General features: G+C 41.4%; 1 protein-coding gene across 5 annotated transcripts in view; it reads left to right on the top strand.

Moving 5' to 3' along the window:
- Positions 1–6,789: 6,789 nt before the first annotated feature.
- The window catches only part of EPB41L4A (erythrocyte membrane protein band 4.1 like 4A), a 326,052-nt gene continuing 305,357 nt past the window's right edge, over positions 6,790–27,484 (top strand). For 3 of the 5 annotated variants that reach the window (XM_049872192.1, XM_049872182.1, XM_049872164.1), the window contains exons 1-2: positions 6,790–7,212; positions 7,571–7,994. In XM_049872192.1, coding sequence (XP_049728149.1) covers positions 7,896–7,994 — 99 coding nt within the window. In that variant the 5' untranslated portion in view covers positions 6,790–7,212; positions 7,571–7,895. Of the gene's footprint in view, positions 7,213–7,570; positions 7,995–14,937; positions 15,044–27,484 lie in introns of those variants that run through there. The other 2 variants (XM_049872172.1, XM_049872199.1) reach the window with 2 other exon arrangements.

Genomic DNA, 27,484 nt, shown 5'->3' with positions numbered 1-27,484 from the left:
GATAACCGATATTATTGATTTTCTAACCAAATAACTCCCTTTAGCATTTCTTGTTGTTTTGGTTTGGTTTTTACGAATTCCCTAAACTTCTGTTTATCTGGATATGTCCTAATTTCGCCTTCATATCTGAGACAGTTTTGCTGGATATATAATTCTTGGTTGGCAATTTTCTTCCTTCAGTGCTTTTTATAAATCATCCCATTGCCTTCCTGCCTGCATGGTTTCTGCTGAGTAGTCTGAGCTTATTCTTATTAACTCTCCTTTGTAGATGACCTTTCGTTTATCCCTAGCTTCTCATAAAATTCTCTCTTTATCTTTGGTTTTGGCAAGTTTGATTATAATATGTCTTGGTGACTTTTTTTAAGATCTACCTTATGTGGAGTTCACTGAGCATCTTGTATAGATATCTTCTCATCTTTCATGATATCAGGGAAGATTTCTGCCTACAAATATTCAACAATTCTCTCTGTATTTTCTGTTATCCCTCCCCTCTTCTGGTACTCCAGTTACTCATAGGTTATTTCTCTTGATACAGTCACACATGATTCTTAAGTTTTCTTCATTTTTAAAAATTCTTTTATTTGATTTTTCTTCACATATATTTATTCCAAGCGCTTTATCTTCAAGCTCACCAATTCTGCCTTCCACTTGCTCAATTCTGTTCCTCTGACTTTCTTCTGAGTTATCTAATTCTGTAATTTTATTGTTAATCTTCTGAATTTCTGATTGCTGTCTGTCTATGGATTCTTCCAGCTTATTAAATTTTTCATTATGTTCTTGAATAACCTTTTTAATTTCTTCAGCTGCTTTATCTGTGTGTTCTTTGGCTTGTTCTGCATATTGCTTGATCTCCTTCCTGATGTTTTGAAGGGTTCTGTATATTCTTCTTTTTTATTCTGCATCTGGTAATTCTAGGAAAGCACTTTCATCTAGAAGATCCCTTGATTCTTTGTTTTGAGAGCTTGTTGAAGTGATCATGGTCTGTTTCTTTATGTGATTTGATACTGACTGTTGTCTCCAAGCCATCTATAAGTTATTGTACTAGTTTATTTTGTTTGCTTACTGTATCCTAGCTTCTTGATTTGTTTCATTTTGATATGCCTATATGGATTGCTGGAGTGAGCTAGCTTGATTATTTTCACCTTTGAAGCTCTGACGTCCTGTCACCAGATGGCTAGAGGTGTTATCTGGCATATCAGTCTAGGAGTCCATTCACTTTTCTTGTATGGATTCAGCTCAGGTGTCCAAGTAACTGCTCATCAAGTGTGTGGTACAGGCTCTGTCCTACAGTCTTAGTGGGGCAGGGGTGATTGGTGTAGGTACTGGTATCTGGTTGTAGCAGGGGGTCATGCTCTGAACAAGGCAAGGGCCTGAGAATCGTCCTCCACGTGTCTCTGAAGAAAGCGTGTCCCTCTTCCCTAGTACGTACAGGTGGGTGGGTTCTGCAGATGGACCGTGGGCACCCAATGTTTTTGGTTGTAAGGACTGGGAAGCACCAGTTATCCATGGACCCCTATTGCAGGTGGCTGGGTGACCTGAGCGGAGCCACCAGTCCTTAGGCCCCTGATTTGGGTAGGTAAGAACCCTGTTTAATAGGTTAACTAGTGTGAAACATCAAACGCCCACCTCTCCACCGTACAGCTGAAACAGTCGCAGTGTGCCAACAAGGGCCTATTCTCCTGAAATAGGCCCACACAGGTCCATGCAGGGGGGAAAGTTACTCAAAGTCCACAGACTGTTTATGCCTGGACAGGAGCCGCTTCTGCCTTGAGGTTTTCCAGGTTATTGAAGCTGGCAAATTATCTTTTCCCCAATTGCGAATTTATTTCTTCACCAAGGCTGGGAGAATGGCTCTAGGCACTCAACAGTGTCTATCTCAGGCCCAGGGAAATCAACAGCCACTGAAGCCAGCTTGGGATGGGGGGGTGTGTGGTAAAATATCCACAAGTATTTAGCTTTTGCCAAGAAAAATGTTCTTCTCTGGTTCCAGAGATGTGAGTAGGCTATGCAGCTGGCTACTTCTCCCTAAGAAAACTGTGGCAGAACACCAGTACCAGCCTGCTGCAGCTGCTCCTGGGAATGGTGTCTAAGGGCTTCTGGTGATTCAGGTGGTAACTCCTTTCTGCTTCTGAACCAACTCTTCCTCCCTCTGCCACTTAGTCCATTTTCTAACTTTGCCTTTGATGTTCGGGGCTCCTAACTTGTCATAAATATAATCATTTCACTTTTTTTTCAGGTCTTTGTTGTAAGAGGGCTTGCTGGAAGCGCCTGTCTATTCCGCCATCTTGGCCCCACTTCCTAGGCTATAATCTTTGTGGGAGCAGGTCACCAGGTCTTTCTTCCACAAATCTGCTGGGTGGATTCCAATTGCCAGCTTTCTGTTTGAATCTAGGTTAGGGCCTAAAAAATTAGCCCATTTTATATGAAGGTGAGTTTCATTAGCTAATAAAATGACAGCATTCTTTGGTTTAATTAAAAAACTATTTTTATTTGGAAACTCTGGTGGCATAGTGGTTAAGTGCTAAGCTGCTAACCAAGAGGTTGGAAATTCGAATCTTCCAGGTGCTCCTTGGAAACTCTATTGGGCAGTTCTACTCTGTCCTATGGGTTCGTTATGAGTTGGAATCAACTTGATGGCAGTGGGTTTGGTGGGCATTTTTATTTTAAATTAACCCATGCTCATTGTAAAAAATTCAAACTTCCTTTTACAAACAAACAAAAAACACCTTACTATTGAACTCTTAGATAAACTGCTGCTTGCCTTGATGCTTACCTGGGATAACCTTCTTTGTCAATACACACACCTCTATCTCCTCTTTTCTAACAGCTGCTGATAGATCCATTATGTGTATATACTAGAATAATTTAACAAATCACCTGCTGTTAGGCACTTAGGTTGTTTTAAAAGCTTTAATAGTATAAGCATGCTGTAATAAGTATCTTTTTACATACACGTGTGTCTATTATTTCATAAGGATAAATTCCTAGAAGTTGAATTTCTGGGTCATAGTGTATTCATATTTAATGACTTATGACAGTTTGCCCTCCAGAAAGTCTGAATCAATTTACAGCTCTGTCAACAATGTATTAAAATACTCATTTTGCCCTACTCTTGCACAATCTTTAGAATTTCTAATTAATCAGATGGCGAAAGATGGTAACCTGCTGTTGAAAAAAACTTGAAAAATGTCCCCAAAGGGACTAGATTTATCAACTAGCCCTCCTCCTCATTATTTGCTAGCTTGTATTTGAACTGCAAAGGGGAGACCAGCATTTTTCAAAACTGAGTCAAAGCTCTATCAATGCATTCAGCATAAAGGGTTAATAACTGTGCAAAATAAGAATTCTCAGTAAACCACAAGGAACATTTATTTGGAGATCACAAGGATGAAAAAAGAGCTTAGATTGCAGGGCTGTCTTGAGAGATGGCTTCCCTTGAAGCATTGGTAGCACCCTTGAGGCATTTCAATAAATGGGATCTAACGCTTTAGTCCTCAGAAGAGAGGATAGCTGGTTAATGACGTATGCATGAAGTGAGTCAGAAGGCATGATTGTCTTCAGAAGCAGATGTGTCTGGGCATATATGATATATGATACTAGAAATTAAAGTAAGAAAGGTGTCCAAATAGACTTGGCAGTAGTATGATTAGAGAAAAACAGAGATATTTCCCTACTTTAAAAAATGACTCCTTCTGACGTGACCCATTTTGAGGGACAGTCATCAGGAATACACTTTCCCTTGACAGGCACTAATTTAATGGGTCAGGAAGAATGACAAGGAGGCTACCGGTGAAGAATGGACTTCCATTGCTGCTGGTTCTTCTCCCCCTTCTTCTTTAAATATTTTAGGTAACCAGAAACAATTTTTATTATTTTTAAGAAAGATAATCCCTAGAGCAGTGGTTCTCCAAATGTGGTTCCAAAATGCAAATTCTCAGTTTATACCCCAGACCTCCCAAATCAGAAACTCTGGGAATGGGGATAGAAATCTGTGTTTTTAACGAACCCCTCGTGATTCTGCTACGTTGCCCTTGGGTATCTAAGTAATTAAATTATTTGCTAATTTACTGCCAGTATTTTCAAAGTGTTTTCTTCTTTTTCAAATTTAAGTTAACTTTCTGAAGTTTGGAAAATGTGACATTATAAAAGGATGACAGAAGACATGGACTGTTTAAATTCATCTTCCTAAAGAGAACTGTGTCTAGCATTTTGAAGCGCATATTTCAGCAAGGGGCAGGAGCAGGAGCCTGCTTTATGTAAAGTGAAATCTCTTCCTTCAGGATTGGGATTCCTGAAGCCCTTCACAGATGGTCTACATGTTTCCATATAATTATATTTACTTTGAATTTGTCTGTCATTTGACTCATCTACATAGCTTAGTATGACAAAATGTCATCTTGACCAAAGAAAATATTAAAAAAAAAAAAAATCTCTGAAAAGAGATCAAAGACCATGACACAGGCTTTGAATTGTATTATGTTATAGATATGTTGAAAAATGTCTCATTTTCTGGGGGAAAAAGTGTTTGAATAGCATCTTGTTCATTTGTTTCTCTGGATAGGCATAGAAAGTCTTCCTCTAAAACTCTGCGGAAAGTATATGTCTAACTTTTTAAGAAGCTGCCAAATTGTTAACCATTTTACATTTGCAGTAGCAGTGAATAGAGTTCAGGCTGCCCCATATCCTCACCAACACTTGGTATGGTCAGTGTTTTTAATTAATCATTTAATTGTGTAGAGGTATTTCATGGTGGTTTTAATGTGCATTTCGCTAATGACAAATGATGCTGAAAAGCTTTTCATGTGCTTATTTGCCATTTGTATATCTTCTGATCCAGCCATTCCACTCCTTTTCATTTCAAAAGACAAGAAAGCTTATATTCATGCAAAGACTTGTACAGGAATGTTTATAGAAGCATTATTTTTAATAGCCAAAAACTGGAAACAAGTCAAATAGTCAGTGAACATTATAAATATGAATTTTATAACTCTAGAAATGTAGATAATCTGTAGTGACAGCAGATCAGTGGTTGCCTGGGAGATGAGACGTGGGGAGCGGAAGGAGGGGAGAATTAGAAAAGTGCAGGAGGAAACCTGGGAGTGATGGATATGTCACTGTCTTGATTGTGTTTCATGGGTGCGCACATGTGTCAACACATCAGATTGTATGCTTTAAATGTATGCCAGTTATAGCTCCATAAAACCAAATCCATTGCCTGACAGTGAATTTCAACTCATGGTGATGCCAAAAGTTCCAGAGTGGAGCTGAGGTCCAGAGGGTTTTCTTGGTTGTAACATTTATGGAAGCTGATTCCCAGGCTTTTCTCCTGGATGGGTTCCAACCACCAACCTTTCCGTTAGTAGAGACAGCAAACACGTTTGTGTCACCCAGATTTTTATTTGTCAGTTCCTGATAAAGAAATAAAAAAGAAAATGCCTTATTAAAAAAAAGCTGTCGTACATACATGATTTCATAGCTTTGTATTTTCCCTTGTAAGGAAAATGAAGAACCTTTGTCAACTCCAATCCCTAGCCTTCCCATTACTACTGAGATTAAAAAAAAAAAAAAGGTAGAAAGGAAAGGAAAATTAAAACCATGCAAAGCAAGTGGCAGTAAAACTAAAAACAAATGATTATACTTGGACTTGTTTTTTTTTTTTCCAAGAGTAGATGCCTCCAGTGTATATTATCGCAAAAAATGAAAATCTATTATGAAGTCTCAATCACATTTGGTAGCTGGTGTCAGAAACATATTACAGAAAAAAGCCTGCCCAAGTAAAAAGCCCAAGTAGAGAACCTAAAATCCAGAACAAGGTGTCAGCTCATATAAATTGTTGGGCAAAACTTTGACAATAAAACCCAAATCTGGACACAGGATTTGGTTCCACATTCAAAACCTATTTCAGTTGCACAGAAAGCCTGGAAGATAAAATAGGAGCCTGATCTACAGTTACAAAGTTTTTGAATCATGCCAAGCATGGCAGGTTTATTTCGCACTTTGGGAATTGTGCTGGTCCACTGTTAAATGGGGCTCTGATAGCAGGGATTAAGATTTCCCTTTGCGGAAAACCACTATGGAAGGAAACTGCTTCCAAAGTTGCAGGTTGTTCATTTCAATGTACTGAGGCATTGTTTGTTTGTTTTAAGGTGCTAATGTCCTAGGTTTTAAGCAAATATTATGGCGCTTTGACTATTCAGCTAATAAGTGGTAGGAGAGGGAACTCAAAACGATGTTTGATGTTAAAGTCTTGCTTTTTCTAATAATATAGAGAAATCTTCTGGGAGACCTACCGTCCCGTACTCTGCGTCCTTCCCTTGTGTCTGCTCTGCTACTCTGCATTAACTCCCTGCTGGTTCTCAGCTGGACACCACAATTGCACCTGCTCCGGAGGCAAGTTGGCCCCGGCTCTGCCTGTATTGGCAGCTCGGTCTCGGCTGCTTGTGCACGGACACGAGGACCCACCAGGGGTCACTACAGCTTCAGAGCTATTGTGCCCGCCGGTCCCGGACGCGATCGGCCGCGCGGAGGGCGTGAGGCTGTGAGCGCCGAACACCAGGGTCCAACTATAACTGCGCTCTGCCCCTGCAAAGCCAGCCTCCGGTCTCCCCGGGAAACCTACACTGCCAACAAGGCCACAGCCCGGGACACTCCCGTGGCTCGAGCGCAGCGCCTTGCTTCTCGCACGGACCTGTTCTCACCTCGCCTTTTGGACCACCTCCGCTCCGCCCTCCGCCCCCAGCCGAGACCCCGCCCTCCGCCCCCAGGCGCCCCCTCCCGGACCGCCAAGCTTCAGCTTCCCTCCAGGGCGTTTTGCAGACGCCCCGGCCCTGCCCAGGCATACCTGGGCTGCTCCTCCCCGGAGCGCCACCCCTGGCTCAATCGACAGAACTTTCCCCGGAGCTGCAGCGGCCTGGCGCGCCCTGGGCGCACCCTGGCAGCCGCGTCCTCAGCCCAAGCGCCCGCTTCTCCACACGCCCGCTGGTCCTCCCACTCCATGCTTCGCTGAATTTCCTGGGGGAAAGAGCAGTCTGCCGCCGCAGCAGGGCTTTATTCGAGGGAGAGCTTGAACTTGGTCACTCACAGCCCCCCGCGATGAGCTCAGGGGCACCTAGACGGGAGCCGCACCCCGCGACGAGCTGACCTCCCCTCGCCAGTCTTAGTAAGGAGCACGTTGCCCTTTCCAACCTTCCTCCGGCTTCTTGGTGCCAGCAGGTTGGTGGTAGTGGGGGGGTGGGTAGGGGTGGGGAGCAGTAGCGGACTGGGTGATGACTCCACTGTCTCTGGCTGGGACGTCGCGGGTACCCTTGATACAAAAGAAAAGCCGACCCCTCCCCATTCCGTGGACCCGGCCTGGGGTTGCGGGGCGGGGTCGGAGCTGGAAGTGCGTGCCCACTGGTGAGTCGGAAGGCTGAGAGGAGGCGGGTGCCCCACGGCCGCACTCCGGGCAGGCGCTGGTGGAGGGGGCTGAGGAGCTCCGAAGGGCTTCCAAGTCCCGGGAGGGCCTCGTGCTTTCCTCTCTCCCTGTTTTTGCCTTTTGCTCCCATTGCCAGGCGACTTTTGTCTTCCCCAGGACTGCGGGAGGGGCCACACGCCCCCACCTTCGGAAGAACCCGAGCCGCAGGATGTGCGGAGACGCGCCGCCGCCCTCCGCGCCCAATTCCGCCGGCGCTTTCCCGGCGGCTCCCGGGCGCTGACTCTCCCAGGCTTCTCCTCCTCCTTGTCTTCCTGCTGCGCCGGGGAGGCTCGGCCGCGCGGCCCCGGACCTCGCCCGGAGCTGCTCCTCTCGCCCTCGCCACGGTGCGGACAATAAATTAATGCCTCGCGCTTGAGGACAGGGGGCGGCTCGGCGCCTCGGTCTCAGCTTTCTCGCCTGGCTGGAGACGGCCACAGCAGACATGGGCTGTTTCTGCGCTGTTCCGGAAGAATTTTACTGCGAAGTTTTGCTTCTGGATGAATCCAAGTTAACCCTCACCACCCAGCAGCAGGGCATCAAGGTAGGCACTGGCCTGGGGCGCGTTCCGGGGTGGGCAGCCAGCCGATCTCAGGGGTCCGCGGCTTTGTCTGAGGGCTGTCAGCGGACGGAGCCAGCGGTTGAGTCTCTGTGCGGTAGGAAAGAGAGGTAGCTGCCCTCTGCGCTCAGATACAGTGTTTGTGTCAGAGCGGGTTAACTTTGAGTTCCTTCATAAAGGAAAGTTTGACATTTCAAAGGTGCCTTGACGTACCGACACTCGACTGCAAGCCCCGCGGTGCTGCAACGGAGACCAAAAGTCTTCCCAACACCACTTTCCTCCAAAAGCGTCTACCTCCCTACCCCCACCCGCGCATTTCCCAAAGAGGTGCGAAATTGTCTGTACGCTTTACCTCACCTCGGTGTTGAAGGCATGATTTGCCTCGGCTTTGTTGGAGATTTTTTCTTGATGGTGGCCTTGGGGAAGTAAACTAGTTCACTCGCTGAAACACATTAGGTTGTTGTGATTGTGTTCCTGGGTTTGTAGTTGGGTAATGCTACGTTTGGGCGGAAAATAATTTCCCTTTTCATAAGGGAAATGGTTTTACCCTTACATTCAGTCTGCATCTCTCAAAGTGACTAATAACCTTGCTCCTTTTCGTCGGTCATTAAAATACAATTATTACTGTTAACCTAGAGAATCCAAACGAGAAGGCTGTGGAAGCTTGCAGAGATCCACTTCCTTAATTTTGAGAAGTCCTTACGTTTATAGCTGACAACCTGACAGACGCGCCTGCGCTGTCCTTTTCCTTTCGCAACAATGTTAACCACCCGGAGGTGACTGAATCTTTTTGTTGTGTTTCCCATTCTCCTTCAGTTTGAAAACACTGAGGCGTTTTAGATAACTAAGCAGGTGATTCTGAAGGGAGACCGCTCCCCTCTAATAGAGGTGACCCACTGAGAAATCAAGTTCATTCTGCCGAGCATCCTCTCCTAGTCTTGTCATCTTTGAATCAGTTAATCCTAATGGAGAAGGCCCTGGACATTTCCCTGTGTGGATCGATGGATAAATACCACTTTTAGGAAGCTTTACGCAGACTAGAGTTACTGTTCCTGGCTAAATGTCTTAGCTTTGATATCGCCATTATTGGTGAACAGAAGTCTAGTTTCAGAGGTGTAATTCTCTTCCAGTGAGAAAGGGGCAAAAATGATGAATTATAGTTACAAGATTAACACTTCTCTTTAGGAAAATTGTTTTGAATAGTCTTTCCTCAGTTATTATAATAAGCAAAAGTAAACCAGAGTCTCATTTGATGTCCCCTTTCAAGGCCAAGAATATTGACAGACTCCTGGTGGAAAGTGTTTATATTTTCAGTTTTTTTTTTTTTAATATTCCAAAAGAAAACATCCCTCAAAAAATGAAATCAGGAGAAGAGCTTACTTTTCAAAATAATATAGCATTCTTTGGTGGACTCTGTGAATAAAATAGGCAGAAATCACAAAAACTTCCAAAATTCTTGATAGTACTTAGATTTTGGGGGGGGGGTTTGGGGACGGAAATGTTAGTTGGAAGAACATAACTGATGATCTGATACCAAAACAACAAAGAAATCTTTTTGAAGCACAAAGTGTAAAGTCATCTGGAGTGTGAGCGTCCTCCTTAATCATGAAAGCTGTGCCCGTGTCAGCTGTGGACTGTGTGCATTATTCTGTCAAGAGAGCAGCCAGGACTTGTGATCAAATGGAATAATTTTGTCAGAGAAACATGAATCAAAAATCCCAATCCATAATTACTTTTTAAAACTCAGTGGTGCTTATCTTGTTTTACAAGTAGGTTAAAAATCAGTGAGCAATTCAGAGTAACTTTATAATTCTGTATTTTGGATATATGCCATATAGCTCAACAATAATTTAAGCAGGCTTTTGTTGGAGGTAATCACTTCCCAACAGGCTTGGCCTGTTTTAGTGTCTCAAAAGCATGCCACAGTTATTTTGATGGCCATATGTGTAACACAGATGTTGTCTGCTGAAGTTCACCACATTATCTATAACTACAATGCTACCATAAAATGCATGTGTTAAGCACCTATCTACTGGTGGTATGTACTAAATTAAACACATACGTATATTTATAAATCGTATAATGTATGAAAAAGTATCTCACACATAGATGGTATTCAAACATTGAATGGATATTATTATTTCTTCAGGGCAGACTTGGCATTTTCTTTTAGCTTTTCCCCAACCTGCCTATGTCATGGAGGACAGGTACAGTTGATGTATATTGCATTAATTAGATGAAATTAACCCTTGCTTTAGTTTGTAAGGGGCCCTAGTGGCACAATGGTTAAGAGCGTAGCTGCTAACCAGAAGTTCGACAGTTCAAATCTACCAGCCACTCCTTGGAAGCCTTATGGGGCAGTTCTGTTCCATTCTATAGGGTTGCTATGGGTTGGAATTGACTCAATGGCAATGAGGTTTTTTTTTTTTTTTTTTTTTTTGTTAATTTGTAAATAAACAATTATTTCAAGCTTAGTAGCCAGTAAATAGTATTGTGGTATTTCCCCCCTTGGGAGAGTACATTTGATCATTTTGATTATCACTAATTAAAGTCAGTGTTAAGCTTGCAACATCAATTAGCCTGCTTTTTTTTTAAATTTAAACTAAAATAGGAAAATCTTTATTTTTCAAAAGTATTTTCTAATATTTGTTTTGAAATGACCCTTTTTCTTATTGTATCTCCAGTGAAATGAAGACAGCCAATTTTTCATTAAAATTATTCACACATTTTATCCTTTAATAGGAGGGATTTTACTGATTCTTAGATAATTACTTAAGAATTTGCTTGTATTACTGTTATAATAATGCATTGTGAGTTAGAAAAAGATTAATTGTAATAAAGTGGACGTGTGAGAGAACCTTGGCAAAACATTTTTCATGTGTACTTTTTTTTTTTATTAATATGGTGTGCTGTATGAGTAAAGATCATACAAGTATTTTTGAAAAACACTTTGGATTTGTTTAAGCACTGAAATACATAACAAAAAGTTAATTATATAGTGATTTTCTTCAACTTAAAGTTTTTTCATTGAGTTCAAAAATTGAAGATGTGTTCCCACGAAAACCATTTCTGCCTAAAGACAATAATTAATATGCCTTATATGTTTTTTTTATGTGTTACAATGAGCAGTATTTAAATGGAAAATAATTTTCACTTTAAAAAAATTAGGAAAATAAAATAGAACAACTTCTCTTTTTGTGTTCATATAAACATTAAATAGAGATTTGCATTCTTAACTATCAATTCCATAGTGCTTTAGAAGTGTTTTAGAGGTAACTTCACCGTGACAAGCAGGAAGCCTTTTCATGCAGTTTGTAGTTTGATCCCTATCTGTGATTTAAAAACCCAACTTTATATAAGCTGAAAGCTGTTGGTTGTGTGTTGAGCTGCACAATAGCTTTCAGCTGTTGGTTCTCTACTGCTATCTCTGTTGTTTATTCAAGTGAGGATTTCTGCTATGGCTGGTCTCGTAGTTTTTGAGTAATGTTTGTTCAGGGAAGCTTTTGTTGTGTCCTTTGTAGTTCTCTGTGCTAGGGGAAATAGAGATCTTTTCTTTTTGTACTCTTGGAAGGCAACATTTGAATGGGGCTCAAATTACTATTATAGGTTGTCATTTGATTAGTAAAAGATGTTCAATCACAAGGTTTGATTATAAATTTTGTCCTCAAAATTGCTGCTACAAATATGAACTAGATTAGTATTTTTATTTCAGCAAGATTTTAGCCCTCTGAATTGTAATGTAATGAATACTGAGGTGCTCTTTTTTGCCTTGGTATAGACTAAATTAATGTCAGCAAGATGGAAGCTCCATTAACTTTTAAATGAAGTTACCTCTTGGTCAGCCTAAGGTTTGTGAATTAATATTGTGAGTTTTGGTACTTTGATCAGCAGCTTCTTAATAACCTAGAAAAACAACTATAGGGTAGGGATTTAAACATCTCACTTAGCAAGTATTGTAATTTCCGTGCAATTTGGATTTGTAAAGAAAATATCTAAGAAGATTGGGAAGAAGTGAAAAGTAATTGTTCTTCAGATTATATTACGTATATACGTGAATATATATATCTTGTGGTATTAATCATGTAAGGTACAGAATCAGAGACCTTATAAACATAGGTTGAAACAAGTAAGCATGCGTTAATATTTCTGCTAGTGTAAGATTACTTGATTGGTTACTAAGTTAGGTGTGATCGAGATAGAATCTACTCCACTTTGCGTCCAGATTTCTAAAACTCAAGCCTGATTACTGTGTTCTGGTTGTGTAAGATGAACCAGTATATAAAATGCAAGTTTTTTTTTCCCCTGGAAAAAAATATTAGAAATAATTTTTATTATCTGTGATTTGAAAGTGACATAAACAATTTAAAGAAGAAAACATTGTTGCCTTCAGCGGGCTGTCCTCTAGGTATTTATACTTTTCTTGGTTGATGGTGGACCACACCTTGCAGCCCGCCTACTGTGTTCGTTTTTGAATTCTCTGAGGTTAAGCTTGAACAACATTTGAGCTAACCTTGAACTAATGCAGTGCTTTTGTTGCTTTTGAGCATGGTTGGTCATAAAGTTAAATCTAAATTGTAGGGACAAGAGCTGAGATTCTACTTCGTTAGCCATATGGACAGTGGTTTGTTATTTTTATCAAGGCATTTAGAAACAAGATGGGAAACTCCTATCTTTTCTTCGATAGTTTGTGTCAGGTTTTATCCTGTGGAGCAGGGCCAGACGATTCTTTGTTGTAGGAGGCTGTCCCATCCATTGTAGGATATTTAGCATAAGAAGACAGTAGTACCTCTCCCCCAATCGTGACAGCCAAAAATGTCCCCAGATAGATGGCCCTATTGGTTCTTACCCTAGTTGAAAACCACCACCGGAGAGGACATAGGTGATTGGTGTGCCCTTTTGCCTTGTCCTGAGCACATACTCATCGGAACCATCCTTTAAGACTTGAATCAAGTGTCCCATCTGCTAGGAAGCCTTCCGCCTGGCCTGTCCAGGCAGCGTTAAGCGCGTGTCTTTGCTTTGCATCCCTGTTACAGCTTTTATCACATCTCAAGGATTATTTCTGGCCATGTCTACTTTCCCCAGCAGCTTGTGAGCTCCTACCTGTGATTCCCAGCACTAGAGCTGTGCACCTCACATTTATTATGCTTATTAAATATAATTTGAGTAGAGGAATAAATGGACTGTTGCAGTTTAAATAGGCCATGTTGAAAATCTTCTGGACAATGAGGATCCTTTGCCATTTTATTTTTACTGGAAAAAACCATGGAATAAAGTGAATCTCACTGTGAAAAATCTCTTGCCAAGGTACTCTAATTTTTACATGGATAATGAGTAGAAAATGAAATGGTGCGGTAGACTGAATGCAGGCAGCCCATTGAATAGCTGATTAACAGCTATTTCAGAAAACATGAATCACACCATTTTTGTATTCTGGTGGTAACTATTAAGTCTTTCTCATACTCTTTTTTTTTTTTTTTAAATATAACTTTCCCTTTCCAACTTGAGAGAGTTTAGGAAGAATGACATATTTCAAGAATGGATAATGGATCCTTACTACTTCTGTTACTTTTCTTCCTTCCTCCTAGTCTTTAAAATGTCCTCGAGAACAACGTCAGTTAGTTTCATGGTGTGGGTTTATACAATTGGGGAACATCAGTGTGCTTTATAATCTTGTTATACCATCCACTTTACTCTTGGAAGCTGCATAAACCTCATCTGAAATTGCTCTAAGGCTTAACAGAAAAGACAGTGTCAATAAGCTCAAACCCCAGTGCTGTCGAGTCAATTCCAACTCACAGTGACCCTATAGGACAGAGGAGAACTGCTCCATAGAGTTTACAAGGAGCGCCTGGAGCATTTGAACTTCCAACCCTTTTAGTTAGCAGCCGTAGCACTTAACCACTATGCCACTGGGGTTTCCATCAATAAGCTCAGTGTTTGGTTTTTATGAACAATTATAAGTTTTTCATTTTGATGCAACGTCTACTTGCCTTCAGGCCTGTTACAAACATGACAAGTCAGATCAGATTCCCTGTGCCTTGCCCGCCTCTCTGAGATTGACTGCTTTGGCAAAGCATGGTCTCCTATATTTTGTTGTTGTTGTTGTTGTTAGTCGCCATTAAGTCAGTTCCAACTCAGGGCGACCCTATATAAAACAGAACAAAACTGGTTCTGCACCACCTTCATGGTTGTTGGTGTGTTTGAGTCAATTGTTGCGACTGTTGTGTCAGTCCATCACATGGAGGGCTTCCTTCATTTTCACTGACTTTACTAAACATGATGTCCTTTTCTAGGATTGGTCTTTCCTGAGGGATGGCATGTCCAAAGTAAGTTAACTGAAGTCTTGCCATCCTCACTTCTAAGGAGCATTCTGGTTGTATTTCTTTCAAGAATGATTTGTTCATTCTTTTAGCAGTCCACGATACATTCAGTGTTTTTTGCCAACACCACGATTCAAATGCATTTTGATTTTTCCTGCTTTGTGTTCCGTGAGTAACTGCCATTTCCTTTTGCACCATGAGTTTTGCTTCTAAGCCTGATACATTAAGATTTACCAGGCATCTGTTATCACATGTCATAGGCATAGAATAGGTGTGTTAAGGTCAGGAACCAGTCAGTTTAGTTTGTGACTCAAAAAGCCTGTAACGACAATTTGGAGAGTCTGTCTCATTCTCAAAAATGTGGATTGCATTCCTATGCCCTCTGAGCCATGTATGTATTTCCTTTTGTTTTTTTTTTTTTAAGTCAAACAGCCACTCTTCCTTAATGCTGCCCATTGTTAATCCTTTTCTTTATAACTAAACAGTCTTGCTAAGAAATTCCGCAGGGGCCGAAATGGTTCCTCCAGAGACTCTCCTAATAATCACCGAAGATTTGAAAGGGCCAGGCAGTGGCTTCCAAATGTGTGAGAAGTTTTTTTTTTTTCCAGGGGAGGATATTGACATGCCAAGAGGAAGTTAGAACAAGAGAGATGGCGGCAGACAAGGAAAATGGAGAGGTGCTGAGAGCTTCTCGGTACAGACAATAACTCAAAGGTCAGATGGCAAGGGAGGAATCAGCAGACCGAAACTGAAGAGGGATTCAAATGCAGCAGCGAGTTGTTTAGAGATGACACGTTTGGAGCACATGAGAAAGCATAGTTAATAATGCTGAGGGTTCCCAACTTTGTGGGGATTGTGTTTCAGGATTTGGTTAGAAAGTGTTTTGTTTAAAATACAGTTATCCACACAATCTGTGGCTTGAGTGAGTGCCAGGTCCCTAAAGTAGCCCATGGGAAACTGTTTAAGCTTTTAAGCAATTCTGGTCCCACCTTACCCTTCATTCAGAGTGATGTTTGAGAAACAGTCTTGAGATTCTGCTGACTTAATTGTTACTTGTCAGAATTGGTTTTCTCTACCATCCTTCATCTAGGCTCTCACACTTCGCAGCTCCTAACTGGGGTGCTGTGTGACCACCTTCAGTCTGTACCCTCTCTCCTGTTTCCTCTCCTGACCTGTGTTCAAATGCTGCCCCTTCTACATAATTAATTACTGACTTTGTGATTGGGTGAGTGACTCTTCTCTGAGCCAATCTCAGTTTCCTCATCTGTAAACTGAGGGGCATGACACCTGCCTCATAGGATGGCTGTGAAAATTTGAGGAAAGAATTTTAGGCATTTAGTTTAGAAGGAGCTCAGTAATGATGAGTATTAGTGTGTAGGAATCCCTGGGTGGTAAAAATGGTTAACACACTTAGCTTCTACTGAAATGTTCGTAGTTTGACTCCACCCACAGATATCTTGGAAGAAAGACCTAGTGATCAATTCTAAAAAAAAAACCAGCCGTTGAAAACCCTATGGAAACAGTTTTACTGTGATGCACACGGGATTGCCATGAGTTGAAATTACCTTGATAGCAACTGGTTTTTGGTTTATTAGCATATATTGATATATTATTTGCTCATACATTTATTTCTGAATTCCAACTTGGGATAGCTACTCCCCCACCTCTGCCCAAGATGATACTGGCTCTGAGGGGCATGGATTGTTGTTAGGAGCAGGGGAGCAATGGTGGTTTGATATTCATAGGTACTAGTATCTTGTCAGATTTCTATATTTGTGGAAGAAGAAATATCATGTTCTACCCCTGCATCTGCTCACATTGCCTGGCCTACCACTGGAATGCTGAAACTGTATTTATACCACTAGTCCAGACTTCCTTCTTCTTGTCTGGCTTATATTTCTCACTGCCTATTGGGTGTCTTTATTGGGTGTCACTCTAGATGCCTAAGCTCATCATCACTAGTCCTCTGTCCCCTTTGGTTCTGCTTCATTTCCTGTGGTCTCTCATTTGGTTAATGATTCCATACTCGGTCTCTATCAGTTAAGATGCTGTGGTTCCTAGTTACAGAGATCCCATTGCAAACTGCTCCAACATAAGGAAGTGTATGAGCTCATCTGTCATGAAATCCGGAGGGGAAGGACAGGAGGTTCAGGGTGGGCCAATGACATCAAGGCCCCATCTCTCTCTCACCATCTCTTTCTTGCTCTGCCATCTTGGGAGTTAATGTCATCCACTGGCCATAACAGATGCCTGAATGGTTCTGGAAATGATATTCGTACATGGCAACATGTGAGAGAGGCATAGAGACTGTTTCTTTTTCAGGAGAGAAAAAGCTTTCTCCAGAATTCTCCCGCAGATCTTCCCTCATGTCTTTTAGCCAGAACGAGTCTTGTGGCCGTTCTTGGGCCATAAGCAGAATAGATCACCTTTAGAGCAACCAGATCCTCCCTGAAGCTGGGTAGGGGTGAGATCAGTTTCCTGGAGGCAAATGGCGGCATGGGGGAGTGCCTCAGGAGGGAAGGAGGGGAGTCCTAGATGCTGTCGGCCACCCACAGGGTCCACTCTACACCTCAGGTTATTTTACTTTCCACATCCTTTCAGGTTTTGGGATTTCGATTTGACGGCACTGCGTTAAATAAACATCTTCCGATTTTTTTTTCTCTCCTCTCCTAATTGCCACTGCCGTAATTCAGGCCTTTCTTAGTTCCCAACTGGACAGGAGCAGTAGCCTGTCCAGTCACCACTACTCTGCCTCCAACGTTAACCCCTGTAACTGCATGTAGAGTGGTCTTTCTGACCCCCTGCCTAGGATGCTTCCATGGCTCATCAGCTTCTGCAGTTTAAGTTCAAACTCCCTAGTGCAGCACTCAGCCCTTCGTGATGGGATCCTGCCTCTTTTCTCCTCTTTTCTGATCTTGTCTTCCCTACCATTTCCTCATACCTGTCCTGTGCTGTAGCCAGACTAAGCTGCTTTCTTGTTTTTGGATTCTCCACATTCCCTTTCACCCATATGCTTTCTTCTTCTGGAAGATCTCACCCTTACCTCCCCTTGTCTGAGTGAAGTACCACCCCTCATCAAGCAAGGTTTGGCTCAGGCACGACCTTTTCTGACATCCCCTTGGTGGGGAGCTGGAGAGGTCCTCTTCTGGCCCTGATCAAGCCTAGATTTCACTGCAGTAGTTTCTGTACATTCTTGCCCACCTCGCCCTAGGAGGAATATAATGCAGTGGAGAGAGCATGGGCCTTGCTCATAGATAAACCCAGCTTTAAGTCTCTCCCATTTTTTAACAGTGTGAACTTGGCAAGTCACTTACCCTCTTTGAGTCTGTTTCCTCATCTGTAAAATTAGGGTAAGGCTCTTCACCTTATCGCGAGATGCTATACATGAAACCCTTTGCTTTGTGCCTAAAGAATGGTAACTGTTGTTATCAGAGATAGAATACCTTGAGGGAGAGGACTAGGTCCTTATTTATAGGCTCCTCAGTCAAGCCAATTCCTAAGGAGTAGTAGTATCAACGAATGAATGTTGGCTGGATGAATTAGAAAAGATACCTCCATATTGACATACACTGATGAATCTGAGAAAGACGGTTCTCTCTTTTCACTTTCTAGGTGCCCTGGGTAAATAGCACACCTGCTTGACTCTTCATTTCCTTGTTTATTTAATTTTTAAAAATAGCATTATTGAGATATAATTCACATACCATACAATTCATCTATTTAAAGTGTACTATTCAGTGGTCTTTAGTATATTCACAGAGTTGAACAAGCATCACTACCATCAATTTTAGAGCATTTTCATCACTCCACAAAAGAAACCTCCTCCCCCCAACTTTGTCTTCCCCAGCTGTAGGCAACCACTGATCTTCCTGTCTATTGATATTCTTCTAGACATTTCTGGTATATTCTAGATATTTCATGTAAATAGGCATATATAATATTTGATCTTTTGTGACTGCTTCTTTCACTTAGTGCAATGTTTTCAGGGCTCATCACAATGTAGTGTGTATTAGTACTTCATTCTTTTTTACTGATGAATAATATTCCATTGCATGGATATACCATGTTTTTTCCATTCATCAGTTGGTAACATTTAGGTTGTTTGTACTTTTTGGCTATCATTTTTGAATAATGTTGCTATGAAGATTCATTACAAGTTTTCGTGTAGATATGCTTTGATTTCTCTTGGGTATATACTTGGGAGTGAAATTTCTGGGTCATAAGGCAATTCTGTGTTTAATAGTTTGAAGAGCTGCCAATTGTTTTCTAAAGTAACTATACCGTTATATATTCTCACAAGCAATATATAAAGGTTCCAGTTTCTCCACATTCTCACTAATAGTTGTGTAATCTGTCTTTCTGATTATAGCCATTCTGTTGGTTGAGAGTTTGATTGGTAACCAAAAGGTCGGCATTTCAGATCCACTGGGCGCTCCTTGGAAACCCTATGGGGTAGTTCTACTCTGTCCTATAGGGTCACTTTGAGTTGGAATCGACTCAATGACTTGTTTGAACAGGAGTGGGTGTGAAGTAGCATTTCATTGTGCTTTCGATTTGCATTTCCCTGTTAACTACTGATATTGAACATTTTTTCATGTGCTTACTGGCCATTTGTGTATTTTGTTTGGAAAAATGTCTCTGCAGGTCCATTGCCTATTTTTTAATTGGGTTGTCTTTTTATCAGTGAGTTGTAAGACTTTCTTATATACACTGGATACAAGTTCCTTATCTGATATTCGAGTTGCAGTTTTTTTTTTTTTTCTCTCGTTCTGTGGGTTGTTTTTCACTGTTTTGATGGTGTCCTTTGAAGCATAAAAATTTTAAGTTTTGATGAAGTCTCATTTATCTGTTTTTCTCGTTTGTCACTTGTACTTTTGGTATCACGTCTCAGGAGTCATTGCTTAACCCTAAATCATGGAGATTTGCTGTTTTCTAAGACTTTTATAGCTTAGCTCTTATATGTAAGTCTGTGATCCATTCTTTATTCTTTTGCATGTGGTTATCCAGTTGTTCCAGCACCACTTGTTGAAAAGACTGTTATTCTTTTTCCATTGAATTGTCTTGGAATCCTTATAAAAAATCATTTGACCACAAATGCGAGGGTTTATTTCTGAACTCTGAGTTCTATTCCATTGACCTACATGTCTATCCTTACATTAATTATTTATTTTTGCAAGTTCTTTGGTAAGATAACTATTCTGCCTCATGGCGATCCTGTGTGTGTGAGAATAGAGCTGCGTTCCATAGGGTTTTCAATGCTGATGTATTGGAAATAGATCTCCAGGCCTGTCTTCTGAGGTACCTCTGAGATGCATGTAATTCAGCAGAGAATACACTCCTACTTAAAAACATTGACATTTAATATTTTGAGAAATTGTCTGTTTTACTCACTGTTGAATACTCAGGAGCCTAGAAGAGTGCCAGACACGTGGCGGTAAAATTTTAGTCAAAGAATGATTAAAGGATTATTTTATGCTGCTGCTGTTGCTTCTGAGATGTGAAACCATACTTGAATATTTACATTTCCAGAAACGTCTGTGCAGGCTCCGAGCGCTGCCATTTGATGTTCCATAAAGCACTGACCTTTGGTTCTTATAGGCTCTCTCTGTAAATCGCTTGGTGGGGGGTGGGAAAAAGGGTATTTATATATGTTTTATGAATAACTTTGTAGTTTCGATCAATGAAAATGTGGCAAGTGAGAAGAATTTTCATCACTTAAATATGCACATGGTTTTCATTTTTTACCTGGAAACATTGAGAAATTGGTGGAGACTTTTCCTGAGCAGTGCCATGTGACATGTTTTCCTCCTAGGAAAATAGAGCACTTCCTAACACACACACCCCTTCCCTTCCCTGTGACTTCCTTTCAACCTTGAACTTCAGTGATTCCTGGCAAGATTGCTGATTAAGGGCTAGGGAGCAACTCTAGCTTTATGGACTTTGACTAAAATCCCACATGACTGAGGGCAGTTGTGGAAAATCTTAGTAGTATTGAAAGTGGCATAGTATAAGCTTTATAATCTTGTCTGAATTACACTTTTTACAAGTTGAAAAACCCTGATAGATATAGGCTGCAGGCAGCTCCCTCTGTGAGGAGAATCTCCAGAGTCTAGATAATGCCATGTTATTGTTAGGTGCTGTCGAGTTGGTTCTGACTCACAGGAACCCTTTGCACAGTAGAACAAAATGCTGCCCGGTCTTGCATCATTCTCACTGGTCCTGAGTTATTCTCACAGTTGTTGCTATGCTTGAGCTCATTGTTGCAGCCACTGTGTCAATCCATCTCATGGAGGGTCTCCCTCTTTTCCTTGACCTTCTGCTTTACCAAGCATTATGTCCTCCACAGACTGATCCCTCCTGATAACATGTCCAAAGTATGTAAGATGCAGTCTTGTTATCCTTGCTTCTAAGGAGCATTCTGGTTGTACTTCTTCCAAGACAGATTTGTTCGTTCTTCTGGCAGTCCATGGTATGTTCTCTTCTCCAACACCACAATTCAGGCGTTACTCCTTCTTCAGTCTTCCTTATTCTCTGTGTAGCTTTCCCGTGCATATGACGCGATTGAAAACACATGGCTTGCTTGACTCAGGTGCACCTTAGTGTTCAAGGTGACATCTTTCCTTTTCAACACTTTAAAGAGATCTTTTTTTTTCATTAAAACCCATTTCCTTTTGCTCCTTCACAACCAGCTAGATGACATTTCCCAGCTTCCTTTGCAGTTAGGGACACCACATGATTGATTTCCTGTCAATGAAATATGGTGGAATTATGTGCTCCACTTTATTCCCGGCACATGAAAATCTTCATGAGATCCTCCATGTTCTCTCTTCCTACATCTGCTGGCTCTATGCAGAGGATCCAGCAGAAGACTGCAAGGCCTAAGCCTGTGTCCCTGGATGGAAGGAAGACTGAAGGCTGAGCAAGAACTTCCACACTGGTTGTTGGCTAAGTGAGAAATACATTTTTATTGGTTACACCACTGAGATTTAGAGGTTGATATCGCAGTTAACTTTCCTTACTCTAGCTAAATTAGGCACCAACCAATCAATAAGGACCCTGGCTACGAATGCGAAATATCACCCCCTGACTTACTTCTCAATCTGTTTCCTCATTGATAAAACAGGGATATTACTGCCTGCTCAACACGTTGTTGTGAGGATTGACTGAGAGTACATATGTACAGCATCTAGCACAGTACTTGGCCCATGGTTGCCTGAATTAAATGGACCTCATTGAGTTCCTTCTCATCCATGTTTCTCACACTCCTCATTTGTACAAAGAAAGGTATTATAAACACTCTGTTTATTTTATAGGCAAGTGGTGAACCTGACAGCCTGAAGTTTTTCTGCCTCGCTTACTCCCTCAGCCTCACTCATTCTGCCCACAACGAAACCAACCCCTCAGTAAGAACTGCTGTCATTTTATAACGACTTCCTGGAAATGCTTCCTTCTGGGCACCATCTTTAATACCTGGTGGGAGTTCAATGAGCCCAGCCATACAAAAAGTCCCCATACTCTTTGAAGGGACCAGAATACACCAGTTTACAAGTTTGAGGCTCTGGGAACATACCTATAATCCTGAAAGCCAACACCCAGCTGTGATTAGATGCTACCAAGATTCAAGGATTCTGGTTTTGATGTAGCACAATGGTTAAGGGTACAGATACTATTATCGGACCACATGGATTCAATTTCAGTCTCAACCCACGTTAATGGTGCGACTCTGGATACATTAATGTTTTTGTGCCTCAATTTTATGTCTAAAAATGGGGATAATAAAAGCACCTGTCTCATACCTTTGCTGTGAAGATAAAGGGAGATAATTTGAATATAGCATTTAGCATGGCACACAATAAATTCTCAATAAATGTTTTAAAAAAAAGATCTTTTGCAGCCGATTTGCCCAATGCAGTGCATCTTTTGAGTTCCTGAGTGCTGCTTCCATGGGTATTGATTGTGGATCCAAGTAAAATGAAATCCTTGACAACTTCAGTCTTTTCCCTGTTTATCATGATGTTGCTCATTGGTCCAGTTGTGAGGATTTTTGTTTTCTTTATGTTAAAAGTGAAGTCTATACTGAAGGGTGTGGTCTTTGATCTTTATCAGTAAGTGCATCAAGCCCTCTTTACTTTCACCAAGCAAGGTTGTGTTAGCTGTATAACACAGGTTGTTAATGAATCTTCCTTCAATCCTGATGCCCTGTTCTTCATATAGTCCAGCTTCTTGGATTATTTGCTCAGCATGCAGATTGAATAAGTTTGGTGAAAGGATACAACCCTGACGCACACCTTTCCTGACTTTAAACCAGTCAGTATCCCCTTGTTCTGTTTGAACAGCTGCCTCTTGATCCATGTACAGATCTCTCATGAGCACAATTAAGTGTTCCGGAATTCCTATTCTCTGCAATGTTACCCATAATTTTTTATGATCCACACAGTCGAATGCCTTAGCATAGTCAATAAAACACAGGTAAACATCTTTATGGTATTTTCTGCTTTCAGCCAGGATCCATCCGACATCAACAGTGATATCACTGGTTCCACCCAAATCCTCTTCTAAATCCAGCTTGAATTTCTGGCAGTCCCCTGTCAATATACTGCTGCAGCCGTTTTTGAATGATCTTCGGCAAAATTTTGCTTGCATGTGATCTTGACTATATAGTTTGATAATTTCTGCATTCATTTGGATCACCTTTCTTGGGAATAGGCATAAATATGGACCTCTTCTAGTCGGTTGGCCGGGTAGCTGTCTTCCAAATTTCTTAGCATAGATGAATGAGCACTTCCAGCACTGTTTCCGTTTGTTGAAACATCTCAATTGGTATTCCGTCAATTCTTGGAGCCTTGTTTTTCGCCAGTGCCTTCAGTGCAGCTTGGACTTCTTCCTTCAGTACCATTGGTTCCTGATCATATGTTACCTCCTGAAATGTTGGATGTCAACCAGCTCTTTTTGGTATAGTGACTGTATTCCTTCCATCTTCTTTTGATGCTTTCTGCATCAAGTTTAGTATTGCAACTGAAGGCTTGAATTTCTTCTTCAGTTCTTTCAGCTTGAGCAATGCTTAGCATGTTCTTCCTTTTTGGTTTTCTATCTCCAGGTCTTTGTACATGTCATCATAATACTTTGTCTTGTCGAGCCGCCCTTTGACGTCTTCTGTTCAGCTCTTTTACTTCATCATTTTTTCCTTTTGCTTCAGCTACTTGACATTCAAGAGCAAGTTTTGTAGTCTCTTCTGACATCCATTTAGGTCTTTTTAATGATCTCTTGCTTTCTTCATGTATGATGTCATTCCACAACTTGTCTGGTCTTTGGTCATTAGTGTTCAATGTGATATGCCATTGTATGACAAAATCTTTCATGTGAACTCCTTTCTGCTTGTTGTTGCTTTTTCCTGTTGTCTGATTCTCTGTACCAAACCAGGGTGTGATCATATGTCCTCAGCTAATTCATCTCCAATAAAGCTCCCCGAAAACGGAGCAGACTACCAGGGAGAGAGTATGGAAGAGATGACATAAATGACAACAGGCTGGATTTCACTTATAATAGAAAGTAGACACTTATAATGGAAAGTAGACATTGTTGTTGTTATAAGCTGCTGTCGAGTTGGCTCCAACTTTTGGTGACCTCATGTACAATGGGATTGGACAATTGTGATCCATAAGGTTTTCATTGGGTGATTTTCAGGAGCAGATCACCAGGCCTTTCTTTCTAGTCTCAGTCTTGAAGCTCTACTGAAACCTGCAAGCCTTCACTGACAGATGGGTGGTGGCTGCACTTAAGGTGTATCAGCTGTGAATTTAACCTGGGTCTCCTTTATGGGGGTTGAGAATTCTACCACCAATCATCATTGCCCTCCGAGTGGACATTTGAAAAAAAAAAAAACAGCACTGTCGAGTCGATTCTGACTCATAGCGACCCTATAGGACAGAGTAGAACTGCCTCATAGGGTTTCCAAGGAGCAGCTAGTGGATTCAAACTCCCTACCTTTTGGTTAGCAGTGAAACACTTACCACTGCGCCACCAGGGCCCTCAGTGGAATTAACTAATCCAGCCCCTACTTTCTATAGGTGAGGGAATAGAGACCCAACAAATGACAGTGATTTGCCAGAGCCAGCACCTGGGCCCAGTACCTTTGTCTCTTGGTTTCTCATGTGATACCGTGCAGCATGGAAAGGCTGAGAGCTGATTATAGAGGAAGAGGTCAGCATTTATTGAAAATCATTTAGGTTTACCGCCAGTCCCATCTCCTCCCATGCCCCCAAACCCCTGCTGTTTTCTTTTTTTCCGTTTAAGTCTTAACAGGCTTATGGTCTGGCCTGATTACCGTCTGCCATCTTGGCGTTTGGGTTTGTGTAAATCACCCTTGTAGGGTTACTTGAGGGAGAGATCCTTCAGTTCCAGTGGACTTATTTACATAAAGGATTGCTTAGATAGAATTTCTTATCAGAATGATATTTACATTTTTATTTTTGTCTTTTTAGAAAATAGCTATTTCTCTAAGAGGGCTAGAATAATTTTAGTGCGATGGTTTTAAAGCTTGTACCACTCAGAGTTTTCACTTAATCTTTATTTTGTAAAGCCTTTTCCTTGAGTTCTTACAGCTCTGTTCTGAATATCTCCCCAGCAAAGAAAATTAAAAACTGATTAGTGACCCTTCTTATTGCCTGAGGGAGGATGTAAGAGAGGAGAGCAGAAAGGTAAAGTTGCTCTTTCTTTGAAAGGTTTCAGATGGGCCAGTCATCAGGAGGTTAATAGATCTTTCCTCTTGATAACGATTATTTCCTGCCTCTGCTGCTGTTTACACGGGCACTTGAAGGATGTGCAAATTTTCCAGAATTCCTCAGAAAGCCTGCTTCTTTTTTGTTTTTATGTCACATTCTGGAGCAATTATTTGAAGATAAATGAGTTTGGAGTATGATAGTATACGGGGTCTGTACCACTGCTCTGTGTCTGTAATTTTAATATGTATTTGAGAACTTAATTCTACGAGAATTTATTGAGAGCTTATTTTGTACCCAGTAGTGCCCAGGATTTCGAGTGTGGGTTGGGGTGGAGGATTGATACTGACTCTTGCCCATAAGAAGTTTAACCTTCATGTGGAGAGAGACACATTTACTTATAAAACAACAGAGAATAAGAAAATTTATCATCAGGCATTGGGTTATATTGAGAAGATTCTGAGAGGTACAGAAATTCTGCAGAGAAAATTGTTTCTTATGTATTATATGCGAGGGTGGGAGTAATCAGGAAAGGTACCTTATCTGAAACCCTTGGGGCCAAGTGTCTTTGAAGACCCCAATTTTTTCAGAATCCAGTAAGGTAGTATAGTATATATATCATTCATTATGCAGCATCCCTAGCCAGGTATGCGTGGTACCTCATAAAGCTAGCGCGTTAAAATTTCCATAGCACAAAAAAACAAACCCATTGCCTTCAAGTTGATTCTGACTCATAGCAACCCTATAGGACAGAGTGGAACTGCCCCATAGGGTTTCCAGGGCTGTAAATCCTTGCAGAAGCAGACTGCCACATCTTTATCCTGCGGAGCAGCTCGTGGGTTCAAACCACTGACCTTACAGGAAGGGGATAGATAGAGACTATAAGTAGCCTTACACCAGTTTATAACAGATTTTGTCTCTGTGTTAGTTATCTATTGCTACCTGGCTAATTACCCCCAAAACTTAGCAGCTTAAAATGACAAACATTTGTCTTCTATAGTTTCTGTGGGTCAGGAATCCAGGAGCAGCTTAGCTGGATGGTTCTGGCTCAGGGTCTCTTATGAGGTTGCAGTCAAGCTGTGGCTGAGGCTGCAGTCACCTGGGGATGCAAGATTCGCTTCCAGGCTTACTTGTGGATGTTGACAGAAAACCTCGGTACCTCAGCACGTGGACCTCTGCATAGGCTCCCGAGTTTTGTGAGGGGCTCACCTCTCACAACGTGACCAGAATAAGTGGCCCTAAAGAGATAGCCAGAGCCCAAGATGGAAGCCGCAGTCTTTTATAACCTCATTGTGGACCTGACATCCTGTCACTTCTGTGTACAGTATTCTGTTGGTCACACCGACCAACCTTAGTGTGAGAGGGTGTGAATACCAGGAGGCAGGAATCGTTGGGGCCTGCCTTGAAGATGGGCTCCCATAGTCATCACATGAATTTCGGCATTCAACTTAAGGTAAAACTTCCAGTTTTCATATTTTTTGGATTGTAGAAAGGGGATTGTAAACTTTCATAGACTGTGGCTTTCTCAAACTCATGATTTGTGAGGATGGACTGTGGTTCTGAAGGCCAAAGAGAAGTATTGTGGGCATAGACAGAGAAATGAGTTGGTGGAAGAAGACAAGGTGTTTCTGGGGAATGCTCGGCTGAGGACTTTTCTGTGTGCCAGACACTGCGCTTGATCCTAGGGATAAAAAGGTGAGTTAGATGTATTTTCCTATAAGGAGCTGAAATCTAGAATTAGGCTTTGAGAAATCATCAGTGCTTGATGAAAACACTTCTGTGTCTACAATAAGAAAGGCAGTCTGTATAGTGGGAGAAGGAAAAGATACAGACTCAGAAAATCAAGATTCCTCTTCCAGCTCCTGCATTTCCTAGCTTGGAAAAGTCACTTAATGTTTTCGAGCCTTAGTTTTTCATTCGTAAAATTAAATGGGTGTTAATGTTATCCCATCAGTATCACTGGTGTTGTGAGGCCTGAAGTAGAAGAAAGGTGCAGAAATTTAAAGTGCTGTGGAAGTGTTGGAGCCTTGGTGGTGAAGTGGTTAAAAGCTCAGCTGCTAATCAAAAGGTCGGCAGTTCGAATCCACCAGTCGCTCCTTGGAAACACTGTGGGGCAGTTATACTATGTCTTATTGGGTTGCTCTAGTTAGAATCGACTTGATGGCACATAACAACAACAACATGGAAGTGTTAATAATTATTTTCTTACAGCTCTATCATTTCCTAACTGTGTGAGCTTTGGCAAATTATTTAACCTCTCTGTGCCTCATTTTCATGAGTGAAGTGAGGATAATAATAGTATCTACTTCATAGGTTGCCATGAGGATTAAATGAGATAATAGATGTAAGAGCTTCGAATAGGACCTAGCACATGTAACATGATAAGCACCAAATAAACATTAGCTGTTATTATGACGTAGTTATGTAGTGCTAAGCC

The sequence above is a fragment of the Elephas maximus genome, chromosome 2 (assembly GCF_024166365.1).
Source record: "Elephas maximus indicus isolate mEleMax1 chromosome 2, mEleMax1 primary haplotype, whole genome shotgun sequence".
Lineage (NCBI taxonomy): Eukaryota > Metazoa > Chordata > Mammalia > Proboscidea > Elephantidae > Elephas > Elephas maximus.
The sequence above is the reverse complement of the archived record's forward strand: the minus strand, read 5'-3'. Positions and strand labels throughout refer to the sequence as shown.